This window comes from Amphibalanus amphitrite, unplaced genomic scaffold (assembly GCF_019059575.1).
Source record: "Amphibalanus amphitrite isolate SeventyFive unplaced genomic scaffold, NRLGWU_Aamphi_draft 001898F_arrow, whole genome shotgun sequence".
NCBI lineage: Eukaryota > Metazoa > Arthropoda > Thecostraca > Balanomorpha > Balanidae > Amphibalanus > Amphibalanus amphitrite.
This window is the reverse complement of record NW_024883391.1, coordinates 66,785-93,929: the sequence shown is the minus strand read 5'-3', so window position 1 is coordinate 93,929 and position 27,145 is coordinate 66,785. Positions and strand designations below refer to the sequence as shown.

The following is a 27,145-nucleotide window of genomic DNA, read 5'->3' as shown; positions in this document are numbered from 1 at the left end:
CCCAGCCGATCCCGTGTCCGTCCGTGGATCCCCCGTGGATCCGGACCCCGTGTCCGTACCTCTGTCTGTGTCCGCACCATCATCAGGTCGACCTGCAGCTGGAGCCGCTTGGCCAGCGCCAGCGAGGCCGTCAGCACCGGGTTCTGCAGGAAGGCCGGCCTGGCGACACGGGACAGAGCGGGTCAGACGGCTGCACGGGTCAGACGGCTGCACGGGTCAGACGGCTGCACGGGTCAGACGGCTACACGGGTCAGACGGCTACACGGGTCAGACGGCTGCACGGGTCAGACGGCTGCACGGGTCAGACGGCTGCACGGGTCAGACGGCTACACGGGTCAGACGGCTCCACGGGTCAGACGGCTGCACGGGTCAGACGGCTGCACGGGTCAGACGGCTGCACGGGTCAGACGGCTCCACGGGTCAGACGGCTGCACGGGTCAGACGGCTGCACGGGTCAGACGGCTGCACGGGTCAGACGGCTGCACGGGTCAGACGGCTCCACGGGTCAGACGGCTGCACGGGTCAGACGGCTCCACGGGTCAGACGGCTGCACGGGTCAGACGGCTGCACGGGTCAGACGGCTGCACGGGTCAGACGGCTCCACGGGTCAGACGGCTGCACGGGTCAGACGGCTGCACGGGTCAGACGGCTCCACGGGTCAGACGGCTGCACGGGTCAGACGGCTGCACGGGTCAGACGGCTGCACGGGTCAGACGGCTGCACGGGTCAGACGGCTGCACGGGTCAGACGGCTCCACGGGTCAGACGGCTGCACGGGTCAGACGGCTGCACGGGTCAGACGGCTGCACGGGTCAGACGGCTGCACGGGTCAGTGCAGCCACGGCGGCATGCCGCGCCCACGGAACAGCCCGAGCCGGACCGTGTCTCCTCGCAGCTGGCCGAGAGGCGTGAGGTGAGTAGCTCTACTGTAATAGCGAGCTAAAAAGGGTGGTATAGCTCGACTCGACGTTTTGGGGTCCGTGAGATGTATGCTGAAGCCTGGCATGTCCCCTCCCCTCCCCCGCATGAAACTCACAGCAGGTTCTTGGCGTGCGCCTCTGAGGCGGCTACCCTCCCCTCCAACCCTACTCCCACTCACAGCAGGTTACTGGCGTGCGCCACTGAGGCGGCCATGCCGTTTCCGGATCCGGCCGGCACCAGGGCCACGGGGAAGTCCACCCAGCGGTGCCAGTCGGCGCGGCTGAGGATGCCGTTATACACCTGGACGGACACAGGGGGTGTACTGGTCAGCGGCCGGGTATAGCTGGGCGCGGCTGAGGATGCCGTTATACACCTGGACAGACACAGGGGGCGTACTGGTCAGCGGCCGGGTATAGCTGGGCGCGGCTGAGGATGCCGTTATACACCTGGACAGACACAGGGGGTGCACTGGTCAGCGGCCGGGGTATAGCACAGTTCGACACAGGTCACACTGAACAGAGTCTGACTGATACAGTTCAACTGCCTGCTGGCTGGTAATAGCATTGCTAAATGGTCTTTGGATATCGTTAGGAACTGGTTATAGCCAAAGATGCCCTTGTCTTTAACGTTGTAAAGCAAACATTTCACTCCCAAAATGACGTTAAGCCCTCTGAAGTATGACATCACAGTCGCCCCTCTCATGACGTCACGCCTCATGTGCCGGATGACGTCACTGACCTCGTAGAGCAGGCCGTCGCCGGAGACGATGACGACCGCCGACCATTGGCTGAGGTCGGCCTCTGCCGCCAGCTGACGGGCCTCGCCGGCGCGTGACGTCACCACCACCTCGTGCGGCGCGTCCGACTCCGAGAGGATGGGCAGCACGCGCTGACCGAACACCTGTCACACAGGGGGGAGGAGACGTCATAGGACAGCTGACCAAACACCTGTCACACGGGAATTGTCACATGCAGCAAATCACGAAACCTTTTCTTTTGCGAGCACAATCATCTCGATCTAGAACACATCTCTGCTATGATTCAGTTAACCCGCGCGGGGCTGGGGGGGGGGTAAATTTTACCCCCCCTCGCGAATTTTTGCGATATCTCAAAAACGGCGGCGCGCAGCGCCGCCAAACTTTCAGTACCTTTTCTTACATGAATTTAACACCTTCCCTGAAAATTTGAGCGAAATCCGTCGGAAAATTTTTGAGAAATTGACGTTTTAGTGACGTCATGTTCGCCATTTTCGCCTCAAAAACGGCAAAAGTTCAAACGCCGCTAACATCTTCATTTTTAAAGGTATCAAGACGTAACAAAAAAGGTTATACGTAATTTTACTTTGTCTATCAAATGGCTATCTCGATTTTTTGAAAATTTTGGATTTTGGCCTAAATTTTTTTCAAAAAACTGATTTTTTTGGGAAAATCATTAAAAAATCCAAAATTTTGAGTCTATCGAAAAAACCGGAATATATGTCAGAGAAGTGGTCTATGTGCACCTACATACCAAATTTTAGAAGAATCGGTTCAAAAATGTGGGAGTTATTCAAAATTTTATGACGTCACGACACACAAAATTTTTGAAAAATGACTTTTTTGGAAGTTCTAGACCTCGTACGGAAACAAAAATAGCACCATTCGATTCGCCGTGAAAAACTGCATCAGATAGACACCTTTTTAGGCCTTAACAACCAACTTCAAAATTTGACCTCACTTGACCTGACCTTGACCTGACCTCGACCTGAAATTCATCCAGAGGTGGTCCATATCACTTATTGAGTGTGCCTATTGAATTCTATGAGTAAAATGACCCATAAAACATGTGTCGCACATGTCCTTTTCTATATTTTGTTTTTTGGTGACCTGACCTGACCTGACCTGACCTTGACCTTGAGCTCTGAATGATATTGTATGCAACGAATATTCTCTTGGTAGCCTAAGAACACGTTTTGGGCGATCAGTCTCAGTCCATGACTCCATTCTTCGGCAACTACGGTGCAAGACCGATACTGTAGAAACTTGCAATTTGTACCCTTGACCTGACCTTGACCTTGACCTCAAACTTTAAATTAAGTACATGTTTTTAGTAGTTCGTGATGAGAGCTTTCGATTGGCGTTTGAATTTTCCAAATCGGACCATTAGTTCGGGAGATAACAGGGAGGTAAAATTTACCCCCCCCCCCCAGCCCCGCGCGTTCGGCTGGAGACCCCAGCCCCGCGCGGGTTAAGTTCTGCTTAAGTTGCTAAAAGAATACAGTCCTCAGCCGTGTGTCACGTACCGCCCCCTTCCCGGTCGAATCCCTGATGCGCTCAGTGCGCCCGCTCACCAGACCCCCCCCCCCCGCGCCTGGAGCCGCCTCTGTCGCCGCCCGCAGCGGTCAGTGCCGGCTCCCACGACGTTCTATACACCGCGGCTCCCGCAGCCCTCGTCAGCTGGGGCGGCGACCATCGGCGCCGAGCCGCTGCCGAGATCACGCCACCGTCCATCACACGGGACGGAGAGCGGCCCACCCACCGACCGGCCGCGGTGACGTCACCACTGATGACGTCATTGTAACTACTACACAGACGATATGAGGGACCCTCAATGGTCCCCGTCCTACCCCGGAGGCAGGTGGGTCAGAACTGTATTTGGAGGCAAGAATTACATCTAATTCACTCAAACAGCGATGCATCATTAAAAAGTGTTATTTGTCGCACACCTGTAGTGCAATGTTTCCAAATATTCCCAAATGTTTCGAACAGGCCGGTTTAGCTCCATTAGGTCCCTGTAACTATCTAGGGCTCAACATATCGCTCTTGAATCTCCCTAGATCCATCACAGGTATTTTTCCTGGGCTATGATTAGCTCGAGACTCTCCAGCCATCCCCAGCTCTCCCGGTCTCTCCCGTGCTCTTTGTAGCTCCCCTTGGCTCACACTGACTCCTCACAGCTCAGAGTGTGGCCGTGGACGGCTCCGTGCGATATTGCCGCTGATAAGCCGCCCGTGGCTGCGCTAACGCACTACAAGGTCGGCGGCGCGGTCTCTGGGCGGGGCAGGGGGCGGCACGGAGACGGGCCCGGCACAACCCGGGTCTCGGGACCGCGGGGATCACTGCTCACACCGGCTGGCCCGTGCTGTTATGGCCTGTAAGTTCTGTTCGGCACGACACCCTGAGCCAGTCATACATTCAGTTAAACGGACTGAAATTATAAAAAGGTGGAGTTCAGTGGACCCAGGACTGGGTCAGATAAGAGCACCACTGCTTCTACCTCTTACCCAAGAAAGTCTCTTCCCCCTCCCCCTCCAAACGAGCCGAATGGGTCCCCCTCCCCTCCCCCCCCCCAGCTGTGGCAGCCCTGTTGCCCGGCGCTGTGCCAGATAGGACCCGCACCTGACCGCGTCCCATAGTGACCTAACTCAGAGGGGGAGGGGGGGCTGATAACGACCACACGTGCCGGGCCGCACACAGCTGCCGGTGGCTGCGGGGCCACCACAGCGGTACAGCACACATTAGGACGAGGGGAGGGGTGGGCCCGGGAGGGGTCATAGCCCGGGCTATAATATATCGGTACATTTCAATACACCAATGCAGTGGAGCACAAATTGGGCTGTTAGATAGTGTTGACAAAACTTAGCTTGGCAGTTGGCACACAAGAATGTCACACGTCAGTAACTGACAATCAGAGCGGCCGAGCTAATGTCACGGAGATTGCGGCTGATATGACGGAAATATATCGTACACTGAGCTCGTGTGCTAGGTACGACGGCCTTGAACTACTCGGCTGTTGGCGCTGGTGGTCCCACATAGCACGGCCAGTGTAGGTGTGAGCGATGGAGCACTCCGGGCCGAGGCAGTACGTACAGCTGGAAGGTGACGTACTGACACACCTATTGGTCCGGCGGGGCTCACCGCAGTGGTACGGCCACCACACGGGGACAGACCCCGTCACCAAGGCACGGCCTGGGAACGGTAACATGGCTAGAGGACAGTGTCCAGCGGCCTACCATACGCGGCTCCACATTGTGCGACACTCTGAGCCAGGTCCGGTCTGGACCAGCGAGCGGGGGTTCCGAGACTCGGTCCCCCGAGCCCCTAAACAGCACACAGTACCCCGTGTTCCCTCACCATGTGCGACAGCGCAATGTTGCACACCGTGCAGCTGGCATTGTGCTTTATTAATCACATTGTTATCAAGGAATGCGAGGTAATTAGCCAGTGGACAATAATGTCGAGAATGGGCTGCAGAGTTTAAATAAGAAATGGCTCGTGTCGCATTGTATGTGACTTAGAATTAGCGACACACTGCCTTTAAATCAGCTGGCCACTTGGCGACGCGAGGAGAATCTACTCGACAAACGAATTATAATCCTTGCAGTGGTCGAAATGACAGACATACCAGCAGAGCGGTAGCCTGATGTGGTACTCGTCACTCAGTGAGTGCTGGGTTCGCAGTGTCGGTCCGTATCGGTACCCATCTCGGAGCCCGCCCCTGTCCACTGACGTACCGAGTTCTCTCATCGGACCATCCCGCCTGACCGCGGCCAAAGGGCGCCGCAAAAACGGATCCCCCAGTCATACACAGTCGGAAAAGTGCATACCTATCGGTATCGAGTGGGTTGTAGGTCAGTTCAACAAATCATTTACGCAAAGCGTAGTCATGGAATAAGAACGTTGCTGCGCAACTGTTAAGTTTGCCCCGCATTGTCACATAATGTTATGGAAGATTTAAAGCGATTTAGTGAATCACGTGTCACCATTGGCTTGGCTTTCTGACCTTATATCTGCTGATAAACCTTGTCTATCCTATCAAAAGCTGCCACCGCGGGCAATCAGTACTATTTAAAAAGTACATAACACTTAATATTCTCGAGAGCTAAATGTGGCAAAACACCGCCGTTGGAGGCTCTTCCCAAAGCTCGTGCTCGAACGTTCAAACGCCCTCGAAGTAGCTCATTCATCGTATTCCGACACAGGCCGAGCTGTGCACTTTCTGCTGGAGGTCACCGTTCACAAAGCCAGCCCGCCTACCAACGCGATCCCGCATCGTACTTGCATGGTCCGGTGACTGAATAAGCCACAAATAACCAGACCAAGATGGACAGCGCCGATAGAGCATTACAGGTGATTTACAACCATTGCCCTGGTGAGCTAGTTCCGTTGAATGAAGCATCTTGTTAGCAGATTAGCTAAGCCCGCGCTCCCAGCTCCCGGTATCGGGTGCTACCCGTCCATTTCCAGATTCCACGTTCGCTTAGTACCAATTACAGCGCCACCGGATAAAAAGGACGGGTCGCAGCCCCTGCAGTGAATGGCGGGTACCTGCGTGCAGTCACCGGCAGGCTGGGTATTATACACGTCAGTTCGAGGACCGCCGAAATCAATACTGTGACTGTCCCATACGGTGTCCGGGACACACAACTACCCGACCGGCCCGGGGCCCCGTGTACCTACCGGTACCCAGTGACGTCAGCAAGACGCCGATGACGTCACTGCACCGTTCTGTAAGCCGCCGTCGGGCAAATCAGGATAAAGGATTACTTTACTAAGCATCTGGCCCGGACTGTGCGGTGGGGTGGACCAGCGAGGGCTGGGTAGGAAACGAGCTGGAACGATGGTGCTAAATGGAGAGAAGGCTCATAACACGGTAGTTGTACTGCACTTTCAATGCTACACTGAAGGTATTGGTGCACCTAATGCGTCTTATCAATGCTGAGACAACTAGCGCACACTGCATAGCAGCTTCAAAACTATCATCAGTCCAGTGGTAAGGATCCTAAGATCCAAAATTTGCAGCTTGTTGATTCATACGTCTATAGCTTCGAAAATGTTACACAAAATGCTGCCGCGCCACTCCTTTTCAACCAGCTCCGAGCCACTGATCATCGACCACCGTTTGTCCGTCATGGGCCGTGGCAAAGGTGCAGCATCATATCGGCTCTTGACAAAACGGCGCGGTGCCGGCCCGGGCCCCAAGTCCCCAGACGGAGCTGCACTGCTCGCGACTCCAGCTCGGTAAACGAGCCACGTCACGCCAGCCGGCTGGTGCGTAGCCGCGTCACAACTGTCGCAGCTGCGCCGCGGATTGTCTATGTGCGCCGCAGAGGCGGTCCTGGACAGCACGGCACGGCTCCCCATCAGAGGCCTCCCATCTGTTCACACTCCTCCTAATACCATATTATTTCACAGCACCCCACCCATCAGCAATATCGGGTGGTTTTCAATACGGACAGAAAGCGAGCGATGCTGAGCACGTTGCCGTTTTACAGACCTACACACGGTCGCCACCCGTCTGACCGAGTCTCCGTTGATCAGGACTGATCCGAGACACCAGTCCGCCGTCCAAACACTGCGGGACCGGTGTGGTTGGGTGCACCCGCACCCAGCGGGGGTGTGTCCCTCCAGAGGGGTGTGTCTAATGACCGCTGACTAACACGGCCCAGTAGCGGCCCCGCGACGCGTCACACCGTAAAACAAGCACGGCTCACGTGACGATCCGAACTGCAAACACGGCCGCTCGGCGGGGCGGGCTGCAGTTATCCCAGATCGATCCCCATCCACCGACCGCGGAGGGTGGCCTGACCAGAAGTACAGTAACCTGGGGTGCCGTCCTCATAGAGAACAGCCCGGTCCGCCGGTCCGGCCAGAAATACACTGCTCATCAGAGGCCCCCATTCCGCGGCGGGGGCGGGGGGTGGGGGCAATACTGACCGGTAGCGTATCGAGCCGGCCCGGCCCGGAGGGGAGGGTGGAGGGGCAGAGCTCACCTGCTGCGCGTATCCCTGTCCGGAGCACGGGTTGATCAGAATCAGCAGCTTCTTCACCGGCGGGATCAGGTCGGCCACGTGCGCTAAAAACACACACACACGGCGTCAGACGTCATACCAAGGTCAGATGTCACATACACGTTAAATGGTGATTTGAGGAAATTATCAGTGTTGCTCTTTAAGTACGTTTTTTACTCACCAACGTACCAACAGCCTTACCGTCCGTGGATGTTCAGCATAAAATCGATCACCCCTTCCCCTAAAATACTACAACAGTCGTGCCCGAAAACAGCCACCACAGGACCGTCATACGACGACCACGGAAGAAAAACGGCCACATCGCCACCCTACAGCAGTCACAAAACCCATAAACTTAACCACTCCGCACCCAAGGCGGCAGTCGCAGGACTGCTTCTGCCGCGTTCCAGTCATCAGGTGAATCAGCTGGCCGCGAGCTGGGAGCTGTCCCAGTTGATCTCCGCCAACAGCCCTGTCTTCCACGCCGACTCTGAGACGGCCCAGCAGCCCCGGCGTCCACCCGGTGACCGCGGCGGTCCACTCGACCGCCATAACGCTACCAGATCTGCTCATCACTGACGCTCTTGTAGGAGGTCGGAAGGCGACATTCACTATCCAAATTGGCTGTGTCATTTAGCGGAAAAAAGACGACCAGAGATAGCTTCGGTGGATGAGAGGGGGTAAGGGGTGGATAAATTGACACACGATTCAGGCCAGCGACTAGGGGCGACGCCGCGACGGTCTCATTGTGTGAACTTCACCAGCGTTCCTGAATATCACCTAACCAGGCACTTCACATTACCTGGGCGGGCAGTCGCGACACTGAACACTGAGCAATGAGTGCCAAATCCGATCAAGTGGTCATGCGGCTGTTTCCGAGTCGAGCCAATGACGGAGTCCCGTCAACATGGACGCCGTATTTGTCGTCTTCGTCACCGTCACGGCCTACCTGCAGCGACGCCGAGCGGCGACAAAACCACTGCCACAAACGGCTCGGGTCTGACGCAAACGGCTCGACAGCTGACCAGTTGTTTGGGGCAGCTAAAAAGCGGCAGCAACACGCCGCCCGACGTCGGTAAACAGACCAGGCCCGGGGACCAGTGTAATGTGTATGTTGATAACCAACACCGTTACTGGAGTTCAGCCGGCCATACCGGTTAGCACCAGTTTAGGGTCTTGGTGTCGGGTGTGAGTGGGGAATCGAGTCCGTCACAGGACGTCTCAATATCGCCACATATAACCAAACAGCTGTCCTGACAAACTGTGCCTGCTGTGTCGCTAGCTGTACTTTGCTAAATTCACCAGCAAAGTAAGCCTGTGACGACAAGCACAGTCCAAAATCGCCGTCGTTAGCGATGAAAACTTCATGTGGGCCTTCAGTAATTACTATGTGACAGAGCACATACCTACCGTTCAGAGCGTGGGCAGGGACTGCCCGCTGCCCAGTACCGACCCAGAAAACGCGCCGAGTCATCGCCGACAGCCTAGCAGACGGCGTGACCCGCAATGAACTATGGCAGCTGACGGCATCGACCGAGTGCGAGAGACACTGGGAACGAGCGCGAAACGCGTGCTCAAACCCCCTGAGATGGTGACACCAGACTTGGTAGATCAGACAACTCGCTGGCCCCGGTGCACAATGTCACATCCACCGAAATTCACGCTATCACCGGTATAATCAAGGGCGGTACTTACCGTGCTGGTTATCGAAATTCGCCACAAGGTAGGACTGGCTATTCGGATAAAACAATGGTCCAACAGAATATCCCGAGGATAGTTGAGCACTGCCCTCGCCCTCCGTTCCAAATCCCAGAAGCGCTGAGCTCAGCCGGCTGGACTGACCTGCCTGCGCCAGCGCCGGTTTGGTGATGGCCACTCCACGCGCCACGCACAGCACCAGCGTCCTCCAGAAGGCGGCCAGCCGCAGGTTCGACTCGTACGTCGGCTTCTTGCCCACGCGGAAGATGTGCGCACGCCGCTTGATGTGTACGGCGGCACCGTCGCCGCGCCGTTTGCACGTGTAGGCGTAGATGCAGATGTAGGCGTCCAGCTCGCGGACCTGGGTGCCGCGGAACTCGGCGGCGGCCCGGTCGCCGGAGCCGGCCGCCGGCGACGGGCCGCCCGGCGCGCCCTTGGGACGCATGCAGTGGCAGCCGATGATGTCGCCGGCGTTAATCCGTTCGAGAACTTTAGTGGTGAGGTTCTCCACCTCGACATACGACTGGGTGAGTGTGACGCGACACTGGATCTTGGGCTTGGTGAAGAAGGTGAACTGCTCCTGCAGCCTGACGCCGTCCTGCTCCTCCGAGATGGACATGGTCCTGCTGGAAGGGGAGCTGGTCAGGACATGGCTGGTAAAGGCTGAACTCTTGGACATGATTCATGTGTTAGCACGACATTAAATAAAGCCATTGCATTGTGTTGCTAAAATGTGGCCCAGGCATTCAAGCATCAACAGCTTGAAAAGATGACGAATTTCAGTGGGATGCAAGGGCATGTACCTATTCACCATAGAAGCACCAACAACTTTGGATTCTCCAAGGCTCGCAAGTGTCATTAGTTAGGCAAGCAGTTAAGGTTGACATTATTGGAAAGCTGATGAAAAAGCATTAAATGTAACCAGGTACCCCAGTCACATGCAATAATCACCTTCAAAATACTATCGAATGCGAAAGAACATATTTTTGGAATGGTTTCCAAACATTACACTGGGATATATTGATTTACACTTTCAAAGAATGGTAAAAAAAAAACATAACTGTATAGAAGGCATGTAGGGGAAGACAGAGGAGCACCAACCCCCCCCCCCCCCCCTTTACCTTTTAGGATCTAGTCATGTTATTTTTGGCCACATGGTCAATTTCTCAATTTCATTGGATTGTCACATTAATTTTAGATATATTTCACCGCATTATTTCCTTGTAACTTTGTAGTTTGTTCACAATTGCATTATTCCACATTTAGTAAATGTCTACATTTTTCGGGGTAACACCACCGATTGGGCAACATCACCTGAGCACAGCAGGTAACAAAATTTGCATGTTGCTAAACCATTAAAATGTTCTTATCATAAATTTTGAGGCATTTCAGTATATTCATCAAATGCAGTGGGAACAATTTCATGATATCAATGGTACAATGTTATACTCAATTACAAAACTGGATGGCTTTAACCCCCAAAAGGTAATTTTATCAAAATTCATCATTTTCCTCTAAAAAGAAAACATTGCAACAACATTCTTTCTTTATTCGAAATGCTCACTTCTGGGTCAGATAGCACAATGTGCTATTAAATACCAAATTGCCCAAGTGGGCGGCGTTACCAAAGGGTCTGCATTTTTCTACAAAATCCTTCAATATGGCAGCACTACAAAAGGACACTCGAGAAGAATCACGAAATGTTTGGATGAGTCCTAATGATGGCAAAAAATACTACTTCAGGACTATTGTCTGTAAAAAATACAAGCTTTTTCTGTTTATTATGTTTGAAAAAGTATGAAATGTTTTCACAAAATGTAAAATTAAGAATTTTTCGCAAATCAACTAAAATAATGTGGTGCACTGCCCATACCGGCACTGCTGTTGATGTCACTCGACCAAAAGACAGTCAGCTGTCACCCTAAACCTTTTCATATTTCTGATATTATAGTGGGCAGTGTTCCCCAGGGCCCAGAGGGCAGTGTTCCCCGTCTTCCCCTATATATATCCAATATGCCATAAAACATGCCAAATTAGCTGTATTTCCATAGGAATTGTTGCAACCTTACCGTTCTGCACGTTATGCTGCGAAAGATGCCAATGGTGCTTCACGATTAACAAAATGATCCCTCAAAATAGAAAATAGGTACCTAATTGCATCAGAATTACAGAAAAATAAATGAGCTAGAGCCTAATCAAAAATGTTGTGTAAAAACTATAACGACTATTGTCTAAATTATTAGAATCAGAGTGTATTTATCGTAGTTATATCACTACTCCAACCCAATTTTCTCACCTGAGTGGTTGAAGAAGATCAAGATTAAAAGACCACAACTATCTGATCCAGATCTGATGAGCTTGCAGACAATTATATCGCCCGAGTAATTGTAGAAGACAAAAAGGGTTAAGCTTACACATATTTAATTCTACAAATTAACTTGTTAATTATTCAAATATCATATTTTATGAAGCACAAGACCACAAACCCAGCTCGCTGAAAGGCCCGCTGAAAGCAACATAATCTGGAGCAAGGCCATATAACCAGGTATGGTCATCAGGCTTTTTTTTACCGTCCCCCTACCGGGCCCGAATGACGTCACTGGGATGGTAACTCGCCGGCCGCCGTCCGTAGCCATTATGGAGGACGGACGTTTAAATACGTTTTCAGCGGATTTTAGTGCAGTTTTGACGTCCGATGCAAGGCAGAACGGTGTGATGTTTCCTCAGTGAAGCAAATCAGGACCAGCTGTTACTCGAACCAAAGATTTGGCGACATTATTGCGATCGGACCGAGCCAACGTACGCCCCGCCGGTGATCTGGCCAGCACATCGGCGGCCCTCTCGTAGATGAAAATCGCCATAGTTTTGCGCGAGGCTTCGGAGTCAATGGATTTCTGGTGACTCTGACTCCAACCGCGACTTCCAAAAACCAACTCCGACTCCGACTCCGGGCTGGGTTATCAACTCCTACCGACTCTAACTCCGACTCCGCAGCCCTGCCAGATCTGCGGAGCGGCCAGGACTGCGGAGTCGGAGTCGGAGTCGATTTTAGAAACCCGAGCCGGAGTCGGAGTCGGAGTCACCGAAAATATGTCGACTCCGCAGCCCTGCTAGGTCTGCGGAGTCGGAGTCGGGAGTTGGAGTCGGTCGGAGTCGACAATTCTGCCCGGAGTCGGAGTCGGAGCTGGTTTTTTAAAGCCGGAGTCGGAGTCGGAGTCGGAGTCGCCGAAAATCCATCGACTCCGCAGCCCTGGCGGAGCCGATGGATTTTCGGTGACCCCGACTCCGACTCGGTTTCCAAAATCGACTCCGAGTCCGGTCAGAACTGTCGACCCTGACTCCGACTCCGCAGCCCTGGTTTTGCGTCTATTTCGCCCCATAATTAAGAGAGGTTGTGTGAACTGCACAAACCGAAATTGTACCGTAACACAAGTATATGTACACATTCCAAACTTCTGACTGGAACGAACCAAATGCGTACACAATATACCGGTTTATGTCATACCATAAATCGTAGTTATAAAAAACCATATTGGACAGATTGGTAGAGGACAAATAAGGCACAAGCCTAATCTCTTGCGACTTGAGTAGGTACAATAAAATGCTCCGAACTGTCGGAAAGTTGTACAAGATGTCGCCTCTCCAAACACAATGTGCCGATTGACTCCGCGACAGCCAGGAACCGGGCAACATAACACGTGAAACAGAGCGGTGGCACCTCAGCACAGGCTCCCCAAGCTCGTCAAGGCGGCGAGAAAGGTCCGGCAAGTCGGTAACAGGTTCACCACGGCAGCGACAGGTCAGGCAGTCGGCAGCAGATTCACCAGGGCGGTGGCAAGTGCGACAGGTCGGCAGCAGGTTTACCAGGGCGGCGACAGGTCCGGCAGGGCGACGACGGACCTGTTTCACCAGGGCGGCAGCGTAGACGCGGCGGCAGGCCCGCTGGGGTGGCAGCAGGTCCCAGGGCGGTCGCAGGCTCACCAGGGCGGCGACAGGTCCGGCAGGGCGACGGCAGTTTCACCAGGGCGGAAGCGTAGACGTGGCGGCAGGTCCGCCGGGGTGGCAGCAGGTCCAGGGCGGCCGCAGGCTCACCAGGGCGGCGACAGGTCCGGCAGGGCGACGGCAGTTTCACCAGGGCGGAAGCGTAGACGCGGCGGCAGGTCCGCCGGGGTGGCAGCAGATCCAGGGCGGCCGCAGGCTCACCAGGGCGGCGACAGGTCCGGCAGGGCGACGGCAGTTTCACCAGGGCGGAAGCGTAGACGCGGCGGCAGGTCCGCCGGGGTGGCAGCAGGTCCCAGGGCGGTCGCAGGCTCACCAGGGCGGCGACAGGTTCGGCAGGGCGACGGCAGTTTCACCAGGGCGGCAGCGTAGACGCGGCGGCAGGTCCCAGGGCGGCTCAGGCTCACCAGGGCGGCGACAGGTCCGGCAGGTCGGCCTCAGCAGCAGGCAGTCAGCACTAGCAGATTCTCGGGGCAGCCCTGGTTGAGGTGGGATGTCATCAGAAACTGCACGTCTGGGTGCCGGTGTCGGATGTCGTACAGACCACGCAGCGAGGCTTCACTGCGCAGCACGCCCTGCTGGCAGCGCAGGAGTGTCGGCAGCCCAGCGGGTGCTTTCGGGTCGCCTTCCTCAAATTCCTTTCGGAAACTGGCGCTCGCCACTCAGGGACTCGGGAGTCGGGCGACGTCTCCAAAGCTGGGAGACAGATGCTGAAGTCGATATGATGTGATTTTATACCCTCAGCTCGATGCCAGTCATTGTGTTGTTATGTGCAGGTAGCCACTCCTCGCCGTCCTGCACGCCAGAGGACCAGCCCAGGACCTGCAAAACACATTACCAAGTTTATTAACACAATGCAACATGAAAAAATTGACTAGGCGATGGCAAGCAAAAATAATCAATGCCCAAAGGTGCCTTTTCTTCGATTGCCTTTTCTATGTGCTGATATGAAGCCTCAAAACATGTACCTATTTCATATTTATGTATTGATTGCAGGCCTGACTCAGAATTCAGGTGAAACAAGCAAATAACACAATTTTTCATTAATATTTTGAATTTGGGTCTGGCATTACTGTTCCATGCACAGGTGCGTCTGCGTATAAAATCATATGAAGCAAATGCATTAGGTAAATAGTCTCAACAAATAGAAATTAGTAGTAGCACAGGTGGTATAAATAGAAACCAATATATAGACATTAGACAAGGAATAAGGATGAGCTTGTTTAGTTAGCAAATGTCAATTACATAACATTTACATAAACAAGAATGGGATTTTCAGCAATAAGCATGTCAGAAATCCTTTTAAATTCAAAATTTGCATCCAAAATTTGAAAGTTTAGATACAAATTATAAAATCTGGCAACAACTAATATTGAAAAGAAGTAACAATGAGCTTCAACTTTGCACAAAAGATGTGCCAAAATTTTGGTGAGAAATCACTTGCGCTGAATTTTGAGACCCGAAAGCCCCTGGGCCCTGACGCATCTGACACTGACAGTGTGTGAATTTTTTTCCAGTCTGGGAGGTAAGCATAGATTGATTTGTTATTTGATACTATTTAATTTGACAAATAAGTTGTTATTTTCACAAAGCATTAATATTTATAGAAGCTAGCCACTTCCGAAACAATTTACAACTATTCCATGATCCATCTCCATTCTCCTTCTCATTATGTTTTCAACAATGCTAAGGCATTTTACAACTTAATATGAGTTTATCATGCTCCCTTTGAAAGCCAAAAATGACAAAAAAAGGTTAAACCGGGTTGAACTGAAACGGGGCTGATCTGCCTATGATACTCATGCTTATACAGTTGAATAAATTGAATACCTGAGCTGAACTGCTGAAGCTGGTCATTCTTCATGATCTCTGAGACGACAAGTGTGTGAATGCCACTTATGTGCATGCTTTTCCGATCTTCAAACACATATCAATATAAAGTGATATTATTATCAAATAAACAATATTCAAACTCCGTATAACAATACACGCAACGGCTGGAAAACACTGCGCCGGTGCGCCAGAATTGACAGCATCGCCTGAATCTCAGCGACCAATCAGCTTTCGACCATCCCAGTGACGTCACATTGGCAGCATTTGGTAGCAATTTTCCTTCTATGGCCCGGTAAAGGGACGGACCCCCCTGGATCTGGAGGAGCTGGATTTGTTTTGTTTCAGGACCTATAGGCAACTTTCATTAGGCACTAGCAAACCTAGCGGAGGATTAATAAACTGGTCTCAGGATATTCAAATTTGAATTTTACAATAATAATTTGTTTTTTGAAAAGCTTAAGATATGATTTTCAGACATTAAAAAACAAAACTTTAAAGCAATTCCAATGGTATAAGTAAAAGCGCGATGCGCCGGTTTACGAGGCTCAGACACTAGCGCCTCTACATCAGTCAGCTCACAGTTCTGGGGCCTGTTCCAGCGCCTCCAGTAGAAATTCTTGACTGGAGGCTCTACCAGAGGTTTTACTGGAGGCGCTGGAACGCATTCTGGAGATTTCTGGAGATTGGCATCACATATACCAAAAGAGTGACGATTGTTTTCTCTTGAAACGCAAAATTTGTTTTCAATTTGATTAAGAAAGATTAACAAAATTATAGCAATGTAATTTTCTTTACATTCAAGTAGTAAAATAATCAGTCAAAAGGCCTTTGTTTACACTCGTGATTGTAACATGTGCGCCATGATTGTAGACCAGAGCCTCCAGAGAAATTTGGACCTCCCAACTCTCTGGAGGCTACTGGAGGTTTCTGGAGCTTTGGCGAGAGCTTTCTGGAGCTTTCTGGAGGCGCTGGAACGCTCTCTGGAGGATTCTAGAGCTTTCTGGAGCTTTCTGGAGGTTTCTGGAGGCGCTGGAACAGACCCATAGTTACTGCTTATAGCCGCTAGATAGCAGTAAAGATCAATGCCCGACATTTTAGTGCCACCAGGGCCTCGTTTCATAAAAGGAATTACTTACGGCGTTCCGTCAATTATGCCAGATTTGGCGTATTTGATGCCAATTCGGTTGCATAAAGCCGGAGACCGGAGTAATTCACGCCATCGAAATTACGGAGCTTCATTTACGGCAAATGCTCGAATCCGGACCAATTGATGCCATTTGGGTTTCATAAAACGACGTAATTAACGCCAAATATTTTATCAACTTCTTGATATCAGTGGTGTAAACTACGCACAAAAATGCTGCGTGAATTTGAATTAATGTGAAGATTCGAAGCAAACTTTTAATATATTTTATAATGTTGAGCCCGGTGAGGAAGAAAGAACAGCCAAAATGAGCAGGGGCGCGGGAACTACTTTCCGACTGGGGGGGGGGGGGGCACACCATAATAGATAGGGTACCCCCAAATCTAGTTTTCTCACCGGTTTTAGGCCACTTATTTTTCACCCATCGGCTTTTTCAACAAAAAAAGAAAACATTTGCAAAAAAAGTGTGGTATTCCGTCTCAAAGCTGTGGGGGCACCGCCCCCACGCAGGGCCTCGGCTACGGAATTTTGACTGGTGGGCCACTTAGGCAGCGACATGGACTGACCTTCGTAGCCATAGCCCCCCCCCCCCAATTTTCGATTTCTCCCCAGATTTCGGCCACTTTATTCTGCAAAAAACGTCAGGATGGCATTCAAAAAATGTATAAAAAACGGGGCTCGACCCCCCCCCCCCCGACTCTTCAGAGAGAGAGGAGAGAGTAGGGACCCACAACCCTCTCAGTGGTGATACTCCCGCGGTGCACATAAAATTGCAAAAGCACGGAATATATAGTCTACGACATACCGTAGTACATATCGACATATCGACATGTCGTAGACCAGGGGTCGGCAAATGGTGGGGCATGCCCCCTTTGGGGGTAGGGTAGACCGGGGCAAGTCGCCCCGCCGAGGTAAAACGCCTCACCGAGGTTTCTCGGAACTGGCAAGGTTCTGGGGAAACATCCTCTCTTCTATAAAACGTGCACTATATGATCATTATATGAGCAAACTGGAAAGAAATTGTGATAACTCTTTAGGGAGATATAGCCAAAAATTTGTTTTTGGAGTGATTTTTATGTTTTGCAGTCAGATTATGCATCATGGCGTTCTTTTATTGTCGACATCAGGTTAACGACTTTTATGTATTTTGAACAACTAGTGTCTAACGCTTATAATAATGGGTTGGTGCGTTTTAAATTATCTCTTGCTGGAGTGCAAGGCGTTGTTCTCTGACCGAACTACGTGATGGGGTAAAACGCCCCAGTAGGTCGCGGGGCAAAAAGCCCCATGGGGCGTTTTACCTCATGTGTTGTTCCGAATACCCACTTCCTAATGTTCGGTAACTGGCAAACAGTAAGTTTCTATGCAATTTTATGTGCTTTTCCCAGCAAATTAATGGCAAAGGAAGTATGTTGTTAACATTTGCATTGCAATAATTTATTATTTGGCCTTATGAGCCAGGTGAAAAACCTGTACATACAATAGTGTCATAGCTGAACACCTGACAGGATGGAAGGTGCTAACTTCAGTGCCGTGCCGCCAGAGGTCTAACGGGCCTCCCATATAAGATTTAGTCAACTAGCATGTTTAATCTTTAATCTAGAGTATGGGGCTTCTTGCCCCAGGCCGTGGGGCGTTTTGCCCTGGGGTTGGGGCAAAATGCCCCATTTGCAGTTGCTTCACAAATCACTTCTTAGCTGGGAGTTCGATCATAAGTGAATGAATCTGACGGGTGGAATTTAAAGTAAAATGTCCAAAGAACGCATTGAGCACAAATTTGGCCTTCCAGGTGATGTGGGACAAAAGTTATGTAGCAAAATAAATTATCTGGGGCGTCTTGCCCCAGGCTACCCTACCTACTTGAGCCCTTTCGGTGGGGGTAATGAGGGGTTCTGAGAAAACCTATCTTTTTAGAGATAGTGGCTCCATTGATGGAACCATAGTGACTGTTGCATCCCAAGCTTGGCCCAGGTCAAAGGCAAAGCACACATTGATTAGATACCAATTTTCACGTATAGCTGCTCGCCTCACCATCTCACCGCTGCTCCGTACAGTCGTACAAAAGCACCTGCAATTTCCGTCGCCCGTCTGTTGGCGTTTCCTCAGCCGCTAACGTAAGGGGGAGGAGTCGATCGGACCCCCGCGGCCTCTCGGACTCTGATATGGAGCCGTGCATAAAAAACGAGCGTATTACCCGTGACTATAGGAAGCCGCTGCTGCCCATTTTTAAGGTCCTTGGTCATTTCGTCTCATTCAGGAGGTCAAATGTCAAGAAAATCGGGACCCGCTATAACTTCTTGAAGTGAGATTTTATGGCTCAAGATGATCTCCAGAAAAAGCTCATAAGACAATGATCATTATGGGTCCAGAGGCCAGTTTTACCGACAGAAAAATAGCCGTCTGCCGGAATTTTTCGCCTAAAGAACGCTTCACATACGAAGCGTAAACGGTACAACCCTATCCACTTACATGCTCATCGCGCTTACGCTCCGTATGTGAAGCGGTTTTTAGACAAAAACTCCGGCAGGCGGCTATTTTTCTGTTGGTAAAACTGGCCCTCAGGTTTTCCCGGGCATGTAAAGAAAAAAATGATTGGCTCGAGGGTACAATTTGGTCGTGATCCAACGGCTTTTACGTGAGCTTTTAACCCTATTAGTGGCAGGCTCCTGGCTACCCCCTATTAGTGGCAGGGGGGGCTGTTTACGACCCCCCCTTGATATCTCGAGATCTAACGGGCCGATTTTCAAAATTCAAACGGCATTCGATTTCGCTCAACGTGATCTACATTTCTAAAAAATAAAAATTAAAAAATGTCAATAGGGGGGGTAGAGGGGGGTAAAAACGGGCAAATTGCAGATACATTTTAGACTGTTTATCACGGCCAGGTTTCTGAACCAATCTTAACGCAACTTTTGCCGATCGATAGAGAATGAATCAGGAATTCACATGGATCCTAAAAATATGCATTTTCAAAAATCATAGGCGGATACAGATCATTGAGATTGGGGGTACACAAAAAGTATAGTAAAAAAGGTTTTTGTTGGTACTGTTTCTAAAAAGGGTGGTAATGGTCTTGTTATGTTATAATTTTCTTATGAGAGAACGACTAAAATTGTATTGGTAATGCATAGGCGGTGTCAGGGCACCTATGTTGGGAGGTAAAACATAACCCCCTTTTTGGACGCCTGGATCCGCCTATTATAGCAAAAACGTGTCAAAAGAGGATGCACAATAACTGTATATGTTATCACATGATACCTTTTATTCACTGTTCGTAAAACTGGTGCAGCATCGTGATCTTCGCCCAAATGACTCGCTTCACGAATAGGACCCCCCAATTCCCAGTGCTCTGGAGCCGCCCCTGGTAAAGTTATGAACTTGAAATTTTCAGGGAATGTGCCCAATTTAGTTTTAGGAAAAGTCAGAAAATTTCAGCATCGTAGCTTCAGCGGTTTCGGAGATATTCCCGAAAAACCTGAGGGGTGGATAAAAACAACCCCCCCCCTGCCACTAATAGGGTTAACAAAAAAACACTCGCCGCCCCTATATGTACGAGGGTTAAGTGGGATATATTAAGTGCTTTGTGGAGGAAGTGTCATGTTTTAAATTTGATGCATCGGAAATGCAGAAATACCCTAAGAGTTCCAGAAAGGTATGGAATTTCAGTAAACTTGGTTGTGTCAGCAATGGGGTCTGGTAGGTGGGGGTAATGGCCCTGCCTGGCGCCTAAAAAGGGGGCACAACACCGAATGACCTGCCGACCACTGTCGTAGACTGTATACCTATTCCGTGGCACAAGTACCTATGCACTCAATATTGACGCAGATTATAAAACTTTGGACGATAACTTACGGCCGTGAGTGGATCGCTCGCCGACTAGTCGGAGATTCGGAAGCGGTCGGACGGGATCGGGCGTTGTTGGGTGGATCGGGAGGAATTGTGAACAGCACGAGTGCAACTTTACATATAAAGTGGGTTGTAGCAGGAACCCCAAAAGGGGGTTGTAGCAGCAACCCCAACATCTCTGAAAATGATCATTAAGCCTATTGGTGTCGCATGGAAAATAATTGACTCAAAAGCCCAAGCGCACTGCGCAACCCTGATATTTTCTTAAAAAAAAAAAAAACTTAGTTATGTACCTACACGTTCACTTCTGGTGAACAGTGTCCCAAACTTCAGATTGCTCTTGGGTGTCTGAGTGGAAAATTCGAGCCACCCAAAATGTGAGAGTGGAAAATTATCCACTCTTATTCTTGAGTGTCATCTTCCTTCAGCCAAAATGAGAAATTTTTGGAACGCTGACTGTGAACGGTTCGAAATTCGTCCAACTGGTCAGATGTGTGACTGCAAGCATCATACCGGTCGTGAAGACGCATAATATCGCTTGCAGACTTCAATCGGCTGGAAGTCGCCGACACTACCTCTAGTTTGGCTCTGGCTTATATCGTGTCTATCGGCGAGCCGTCTGAGATCGCTCGCAGGCTTATCCCCGACCGTCTGAACTGGTCTGTTCTTTATTCGTAGTTTTTCTTGTAACCGACTGGTCTGCGGCAGATGCTTAAGCCCTTGTTACACTGCCGAATTTTGGTACACGAATGTGCACGAATATGCAAGTCATCCTATGTCGCGGATCGATTCGGTAACTTTCTTCCACAGTCTTGGCATTTCGCAGACCAGTCGTTGTCCACCTCGCGACTTTTACGGTTCGTCACGACCGCCCCGAATATTTCATGAAAAAATGAAAATTTCGTGGCCGTTCGCCGAACTTATAATAAACGAACATGATCGCCAAACAGTCGCCGAGTCGCCGCCGACATGTCGCTGCGTGCGCCGACTTGTTGCCATGGTATCGCCGACTATTCGCAACAGATTCGCCATTTATTCGCGATGTTCGCCGAATCATAGATCAGCTTCGACCCGCGCACGATTAGGGGGCCCCCACCCGTTTTCTTCAAATCGGGCTCTGCGGCGGCGGACTGTTCGCCTCTGTCGGTGAACTGTTCGCCGATTTCCTACACGACGTGGTTCGGCGACAGGGTCGTGGCCAAAATTCGGCAGTGTAACACGGCCTTTATGTGACTGCAACCACTCGATCGATCGGAAAGCTTGCAAGAACTCTAGCAGACCTCGATCGGCTGGAAGCCGCCGACACTATCTGTAATTGACAGAGGCAGACGTCTTTCGCGATTATTGCATAAAATTTAAAGCCTCGGTCACACTTCACCGGATTGGACCAACGGACGAGAAACGGACGAGAACTGTCAGCGTCCGGTGATGTCCGTTTGTTTCCGTTGGACGTCCGTTTGTCATCCGTTAATATCCGTTCCATGTCCGGTGCCGCAGGGCCTCGGCTAACATGTTAACTGGTGGGCCAAATGGCCCACCAGTGACCCGAAATGGCCCATCAGCCTCAAAGATTTGGCCCACCAGTAATTTTCCGAAAAATCTAAGTTTCCACAGTTTTCACAAATCACATTTCAAATTGAATTAGCAGATCTTATCGTACATTTTCAGGCTGTAAAGTACCCATCGGTGAAACATATTCTTGTGAAAAAAAAAAATTCAACCTATTGTTTGCAATATCCTCTTGGGGTAAAAAGTGAACTTGGACTAAGTGGACTAAGCCTCGGTCACACTTCACCGGATTGGACCAATGGACGAGAAACGGACGGCGTCCGGTGATGTCCGGGGGATGTCCGTTCGTTTCCGTTGGACGTCCGTTTCTCATCCGTTCATATCCGTTCCATGTCCGGTGGTGTCCGGTGTGCTCAGCCGGACACCACCGGACATGGAACGGATATCAACGGATGACAAACGGACGTCCAACGGAAACAAACGGACATCACCGGACGCTGACAGTTCTCGTCCGTTTCTCGTCCGTTGGTCCAATCCGGTGAAGTGTGACCGAGGCTTTAAATTTTATGCAATAATCGCGAAAGACGTCTGCCTCTGTCAATTACAGATAGTGTCGGCGGCTTCCAGTCGATCGAGGTCTGCGAGAGTTCTTGCAAGCTTTCCGATCGATCGAGTGGTTGCAGTCACATAAAGGCCGTGTTACACTGCCGAATTTTGGCCTGCCGAATTAACAAGGGCTTAAGCATCTGCCGCAGACCAGTCGGTTACAAGAAAAACTACGAATAGAGAACAGACCAGTTCAGACGGTCGGGGATAAGCCCGCGAGCGATCTCAGACGGCTCGCCGATAGACACGATGTTTTCCCCCACATCCTTTACTGCCTCTCCGTCTGGGGCGGGGCCGCTCGCTGTCATTTACATAAGGTGCAGAAGATCCTGAATTTTGGTGCTAGGGTCGTCTCCGGAGCGCGGGTTTCTGAACATATTTCACCGGTGTTGAGAGCCCTCGGCTGGCATGACATTGCTGATCTTGTCGTCCACCGTGACTGCTCCACTGTGTTCAGGGCGCTGAGTGACCCTTGCGCTCCGGAGGCGATCCGCTCCCTATTCACTCGGCGAGCCGCTGTATCGCAGCGCTCAACGCGGGCAACGTGTGCCGGTGTACTGGAGCTGCCGGCTTACCGGCTGTCTATGTCGCGCCGGGCCTTGTCGTACCGAGCGGCCTCGTCCTGGAATCGCCTGCCGCCTGCCACCACCGGCTCTCGAACTAGAGCAGAGTTTTTACGACTTTTAAACTCGACATGTGACTAGCGTTTTTGTATTTTAGTACAATGTGTATGCGTGTGTGTGCTTGTGTTTTATGTTTTTACTATTGTCATTGACTAGAAGCTGACACTAATCCATCATTGGAATGCTTCGCTAATACAATATACAATACAATACAATAAGCCAGAGCCAAACTAGAGGTAGTGTCGGCGACTTCCAGCCGATTGAAGTCTGCAAGCGATATTATGCGTCTTCACGACCGGTATGATGCTTGCAGTCACACATCTGACCAGTTGGACGAATTTCGAACCGTTCACAGTCAGCGTTCCAAAAATTTCTCATTTGGGCTGAAGATGACACTCAAGAATAAGAGTGGATAATTTTCCACTCTCACATTTTGGGTGGCTCGAATTTTCCACTCAGACACCCAAGAGAAATCTGAAGTTTGGGACACTGTTCACCAGAAGTGAACGTGTAGGTACATAACTTAGTTTTTTTTTAAAGAAAATATCAGGGTTGCGCAGTGCGCTTGGGCTTTTGAGTCAATTATTTTCCATGCGACACCAATAGGCTTAATGATCATTTTCAGAGATGTTGGGGTTGCTGCTACAACCCCCTTTTGGGGTTCCTGCTACAACCCACTTTATATGTAAAGTTGCACTCGTGCTGTTCACAATTCCTCCCGATCCACCCAACAACGCCCGATCCCGTCCGACCGCTTCCGAATCTCCGACTAGTCGGCGAGCGATCCACTCACGGCCGTAAGTTATCGTCCAAAGTTTTATAATCTGCGTCAATATTGTGTGCATAGGTACTTGTGCCACGGAATAGGTATATAGTCTACGACATGTCGATATGTCGATATGTACTACGGTATGTCGTAGACTATATATTTCGTGCTTTTGCAATTTTATGTGCACCGCGGGAGTATCACCACTGAGAGGGTTGTGGGTCCCTACTCTCTCCTCTCTCTCTGAAGAGTCGGGGGGGGGGGGTCGAGCCCCGTTTTTTATACATTTTTTGAATGCCATCCTGACGTTTTTTGCAGAATAAAGTGGCCGAAATCTGGGGAGAAATCGAAAATTGGGGGGGGGGGGGCTATGGCTACGAAGGTCAGTCCATGTCGCTGCCCAAGTGGCCCACCAGTCAAAATTCCTTAGCCGAGGCCCTGAGGTAAAATGGGCAAGTCGCAAAATTGACCTGAGGCCAGTTTTACCAACAGAAAAATAGTCGCCTGCCGGAATTTTTTGCTTAAATACCGCTTCACATACAAAGTGAAACAGTAAAGGGCTAAAGGCCCTATCCGCTTACGTGCCCTTCGCGTTTACCGTCGCATATGTGAAGCCCGTCGCGTATGTGAAGCGGTCTTTAGGCAAAAAAATCCGGCAGGCGGCTATTTTTCTGTTGGTAAAACTGGCCTCTGATCTTTGGTCACCGATATCAAAATTCCGATATGTACATTCTGTACATGACATTTTGTCCCAATCCATAGTTTTGTGGCACTAATTGACGTAGAAACACTTAACCCTCGCCCGCACATGCCATTTTCCCATCCTAGAACGCACATGGGGGGGGGGGTTGCCACCCCCCCCCCCGCGCCGTTTCGTTCCTGTTGGAGATAGAGCTTAGCGGTAAAGACCAAAAAGATTCTTTGGGAAGAGACGAATCCAATGATACCCGATTTTACCTTCTCAGGTCAGTCATTGACCTTCCAGGTCAGGTCAAACTAAAAAATGTTGCTGTTTTGGGTCACCGTTGGATATCAAGTGCGCTGCTTATCATATACCGATGACGATGCCGTTTTCTGGTGCCAAGCCAGCTAGAACCTCTTTGTCACACTACCCGACCAGATTTTTGCTGCTGAGGTCATTTCAGGTCAAGTTAGGTCAAGGTCAGTTATATGTGTTTGTATGTCTGTGTGTGTCTGTGTGTATACTGGGCCCTGTTCGGGTCCGCGCAAAATATTTTGCTGAGTGTGAAGTCACACATGCGATGATGTCAGCCGCCTGGCTCCGCCCATGCTCCGCCCCCTCTCCGCCGGTTCGCAAAGCCGAGGGCCACGCGACACGCGGCGAACCGTGGCGCGGATGGACTAGTGTGTTTCGTTCAGTTACTAAGTAAAATGCGTTCAAATGTGGTTTATAGCAATGTGCCACTGAAAAGAAAGATAATTATACCAAAACAACACCATACTAACCACTTACAATAAGAAATATATGAGGGTAAACTTTAACCCGCGCCCTGCTGGGGGGGGGGTGTTTGAACACCCCCCTTGTGGTTTTTCGCGAATATCTAAAAAACGGCGTCGCGGAGCGCCGCCGTTTTTGGTACACCTTATCATACATCAATTCTACACATGTTGTGAAAATTTCAGACCAAGGTCATTCAAGGTCAGGTCACCAGGTCACTTGAAGTGACCTCACCTCATAAAAACTTTCAATGTCTGTCATAGCTACACCGAGTGACCGATCGCTTTGAAACTTTCAGCGATTGCTAAGAGCAATAGCATGTACAAAATGTATATCTCAGAATTTTGATATCGATGACCTAAGGTCAGGTCAATTTTGCGACCTCCCCATTATAAGTCAATGGGAGAAAATTGAAATGCGCCTCTTTTGGATGAAAGACATTATACACACTCCCAAACACCGAATTACAAGTGGTTTAGACACACTGAACTTGAAAATGGTGTCCGTGACCCTTGTTTATGCCCTGAGGTCATCTTAGGTCACGAATGGTATCTAACAGTTTTTCGCAAATAACTTTTGATAGAGGCATGCTAGAGCGATGAAAACGCCTTAGATGTGTTCAGCTCGACGATACGGATCGACTGATATGCAACATGACCCTTTCCGGTCAGGTCATGACCTTGACCTGAGGTCAAATTTTATAGTTGACCTTTCAAGGTCAAGTTATAGTTCATTCGATGCGTCTTGACGAGAGGAACACGATGCCGGTAAAAGTAAGCTCGTACAAGGCTTGGGTCAAAAGTTATTGCAGAAAAACTGTTTTCGAAAATATCGGCTATTTTTGCAGTTTTTGCCCCCTGCAGGCAAAACCGTTGACCTTAGGTCAAATCTGAGAGAATTACTCAGAAAGGGCGTTAATAGGGCTATCGAATGCGCTTTTCCGCGGCGCTGTAGCTCTATTGGTTCCCGAGTTATGCGTTGGCTTCTTGGAAATTTTCGACATTCTACCTGGAAATCGGCGAAATTTTGCCTTCAATGACCTCTGGTGACCTGACCTTTGACCTGACCAAAAAATTGACCGAAGTGATTTCGTCATTATTTTTTACGCTCTTTCGAACGCCGCCTTCCGCGTATCGCTACGTGGCCCAGGAGCCGAGTTACAAGGGGGGGTGTTCAAACACCCCCCCCCCCCCAGCAGGGCGTGGAAATCCAGGACCCCCAGCAGGGCGCGGGTTAATCCACGCCACTTTCGCCTCCTGCAGCTACTATTTTCTTCTTGCGCAAAACTGAAAGATTTTGCGCGAGCCTACGTCACACGTGTGACGTCATACGCCGAAGGGCGGAGCTTCGCACCCGCAGTGGCGGCGGATTCGATTTTGGCGTGGGGGGGCAAGATCCCAGTCGAGATGATGTCATAGGCGGATCCAGAAAGGCGTTTTCGACGCTATAAGGGACATACCCCCCCAAAAAAAAGTGTCCAAAATCCCAAAACTCCTCGGATTTCGATTCCTTACGGACTTATTGCTGAACAGCATAAAGCAAAAAAAAAAAAATCCTGATAAAGTGTTATTATTAGGAAACATAAGGTACGTTTTGTCTATTTCGGGCGATGCAGGGGCCAGGGGAGGGGGAGTAAATATTTGCTTTAAATGCCCGCTCCCTGGATCCGCCAGTGGACGATGTAACGCTTTTCGTATTGCTGTATTAGAAAAAAGCTCCAATGGGAAAAATTGTGTCATCGTTAGGCGGCACGGGCGGACATCGATAGCAGCGCCTCTATCGGTCACTAGGGAAAGCTAGGCTGTAGGCGACGAAATACCGGCTGAGTTGCCACAAGTTAAATAGGTTTATAGACATCCGTCTTGTGAAAAAGTTGAACTTTTGCCTTCAATATTTCTATAGGCAATTTTAGAAGTGCCTTCACATAGATTACAAAACCGTTTAAGTTATTTTATTCACTTCAAGCCTTCCCTA

The 27,145-nt window shown here is 50.4% G+C and overlaps 1 protein-coding gene and 1 long non-coding RNA gene across 2 annotated transcripts; both read right to left on the bottom strand.

The window, feature by feature from the left end:
• Nucleotides 1-59: 59 nt before the first annotated feature.
• Nucleotides 60-11,897, bottom strand: LOC122375697 (sphingosine kinase 2-like; the record flags this gene model as incomplete). Its single annotated transcript, XM_043355187.1, has 6 exons — nt 11,683-11,897; nt 9,531-10,009; nt 7,671-7,753; nt 1,659-1,820; nt 1,099-1,220; nt 60-159 (listed from the first exon to the last, which is right to left on the bottom strand). Coding segments are annotated over exons 2-6 (942 nt in total), but the record flags the coding sequence as incomplete, so codon positions are not given.
• Nucleotides 11,898-12,864: 967 nt separating this feature from the next.
• Nucleotides 12,865-15,463, bottom strand: LOC122375695. Its single transcript, XR_006255440.1, has 2 exons — nt 15,216-15,463; nt 12,865-14,207 (listed from the first exon to the last, which is right to left on the bottom strand). It is a non-coding gene; the product is annotated as an uncharacterized LOC122375695 (long non-coding RNA).
• Nucleotides 15,464-27,145: the final 11,682 nt, after the last annotated feature.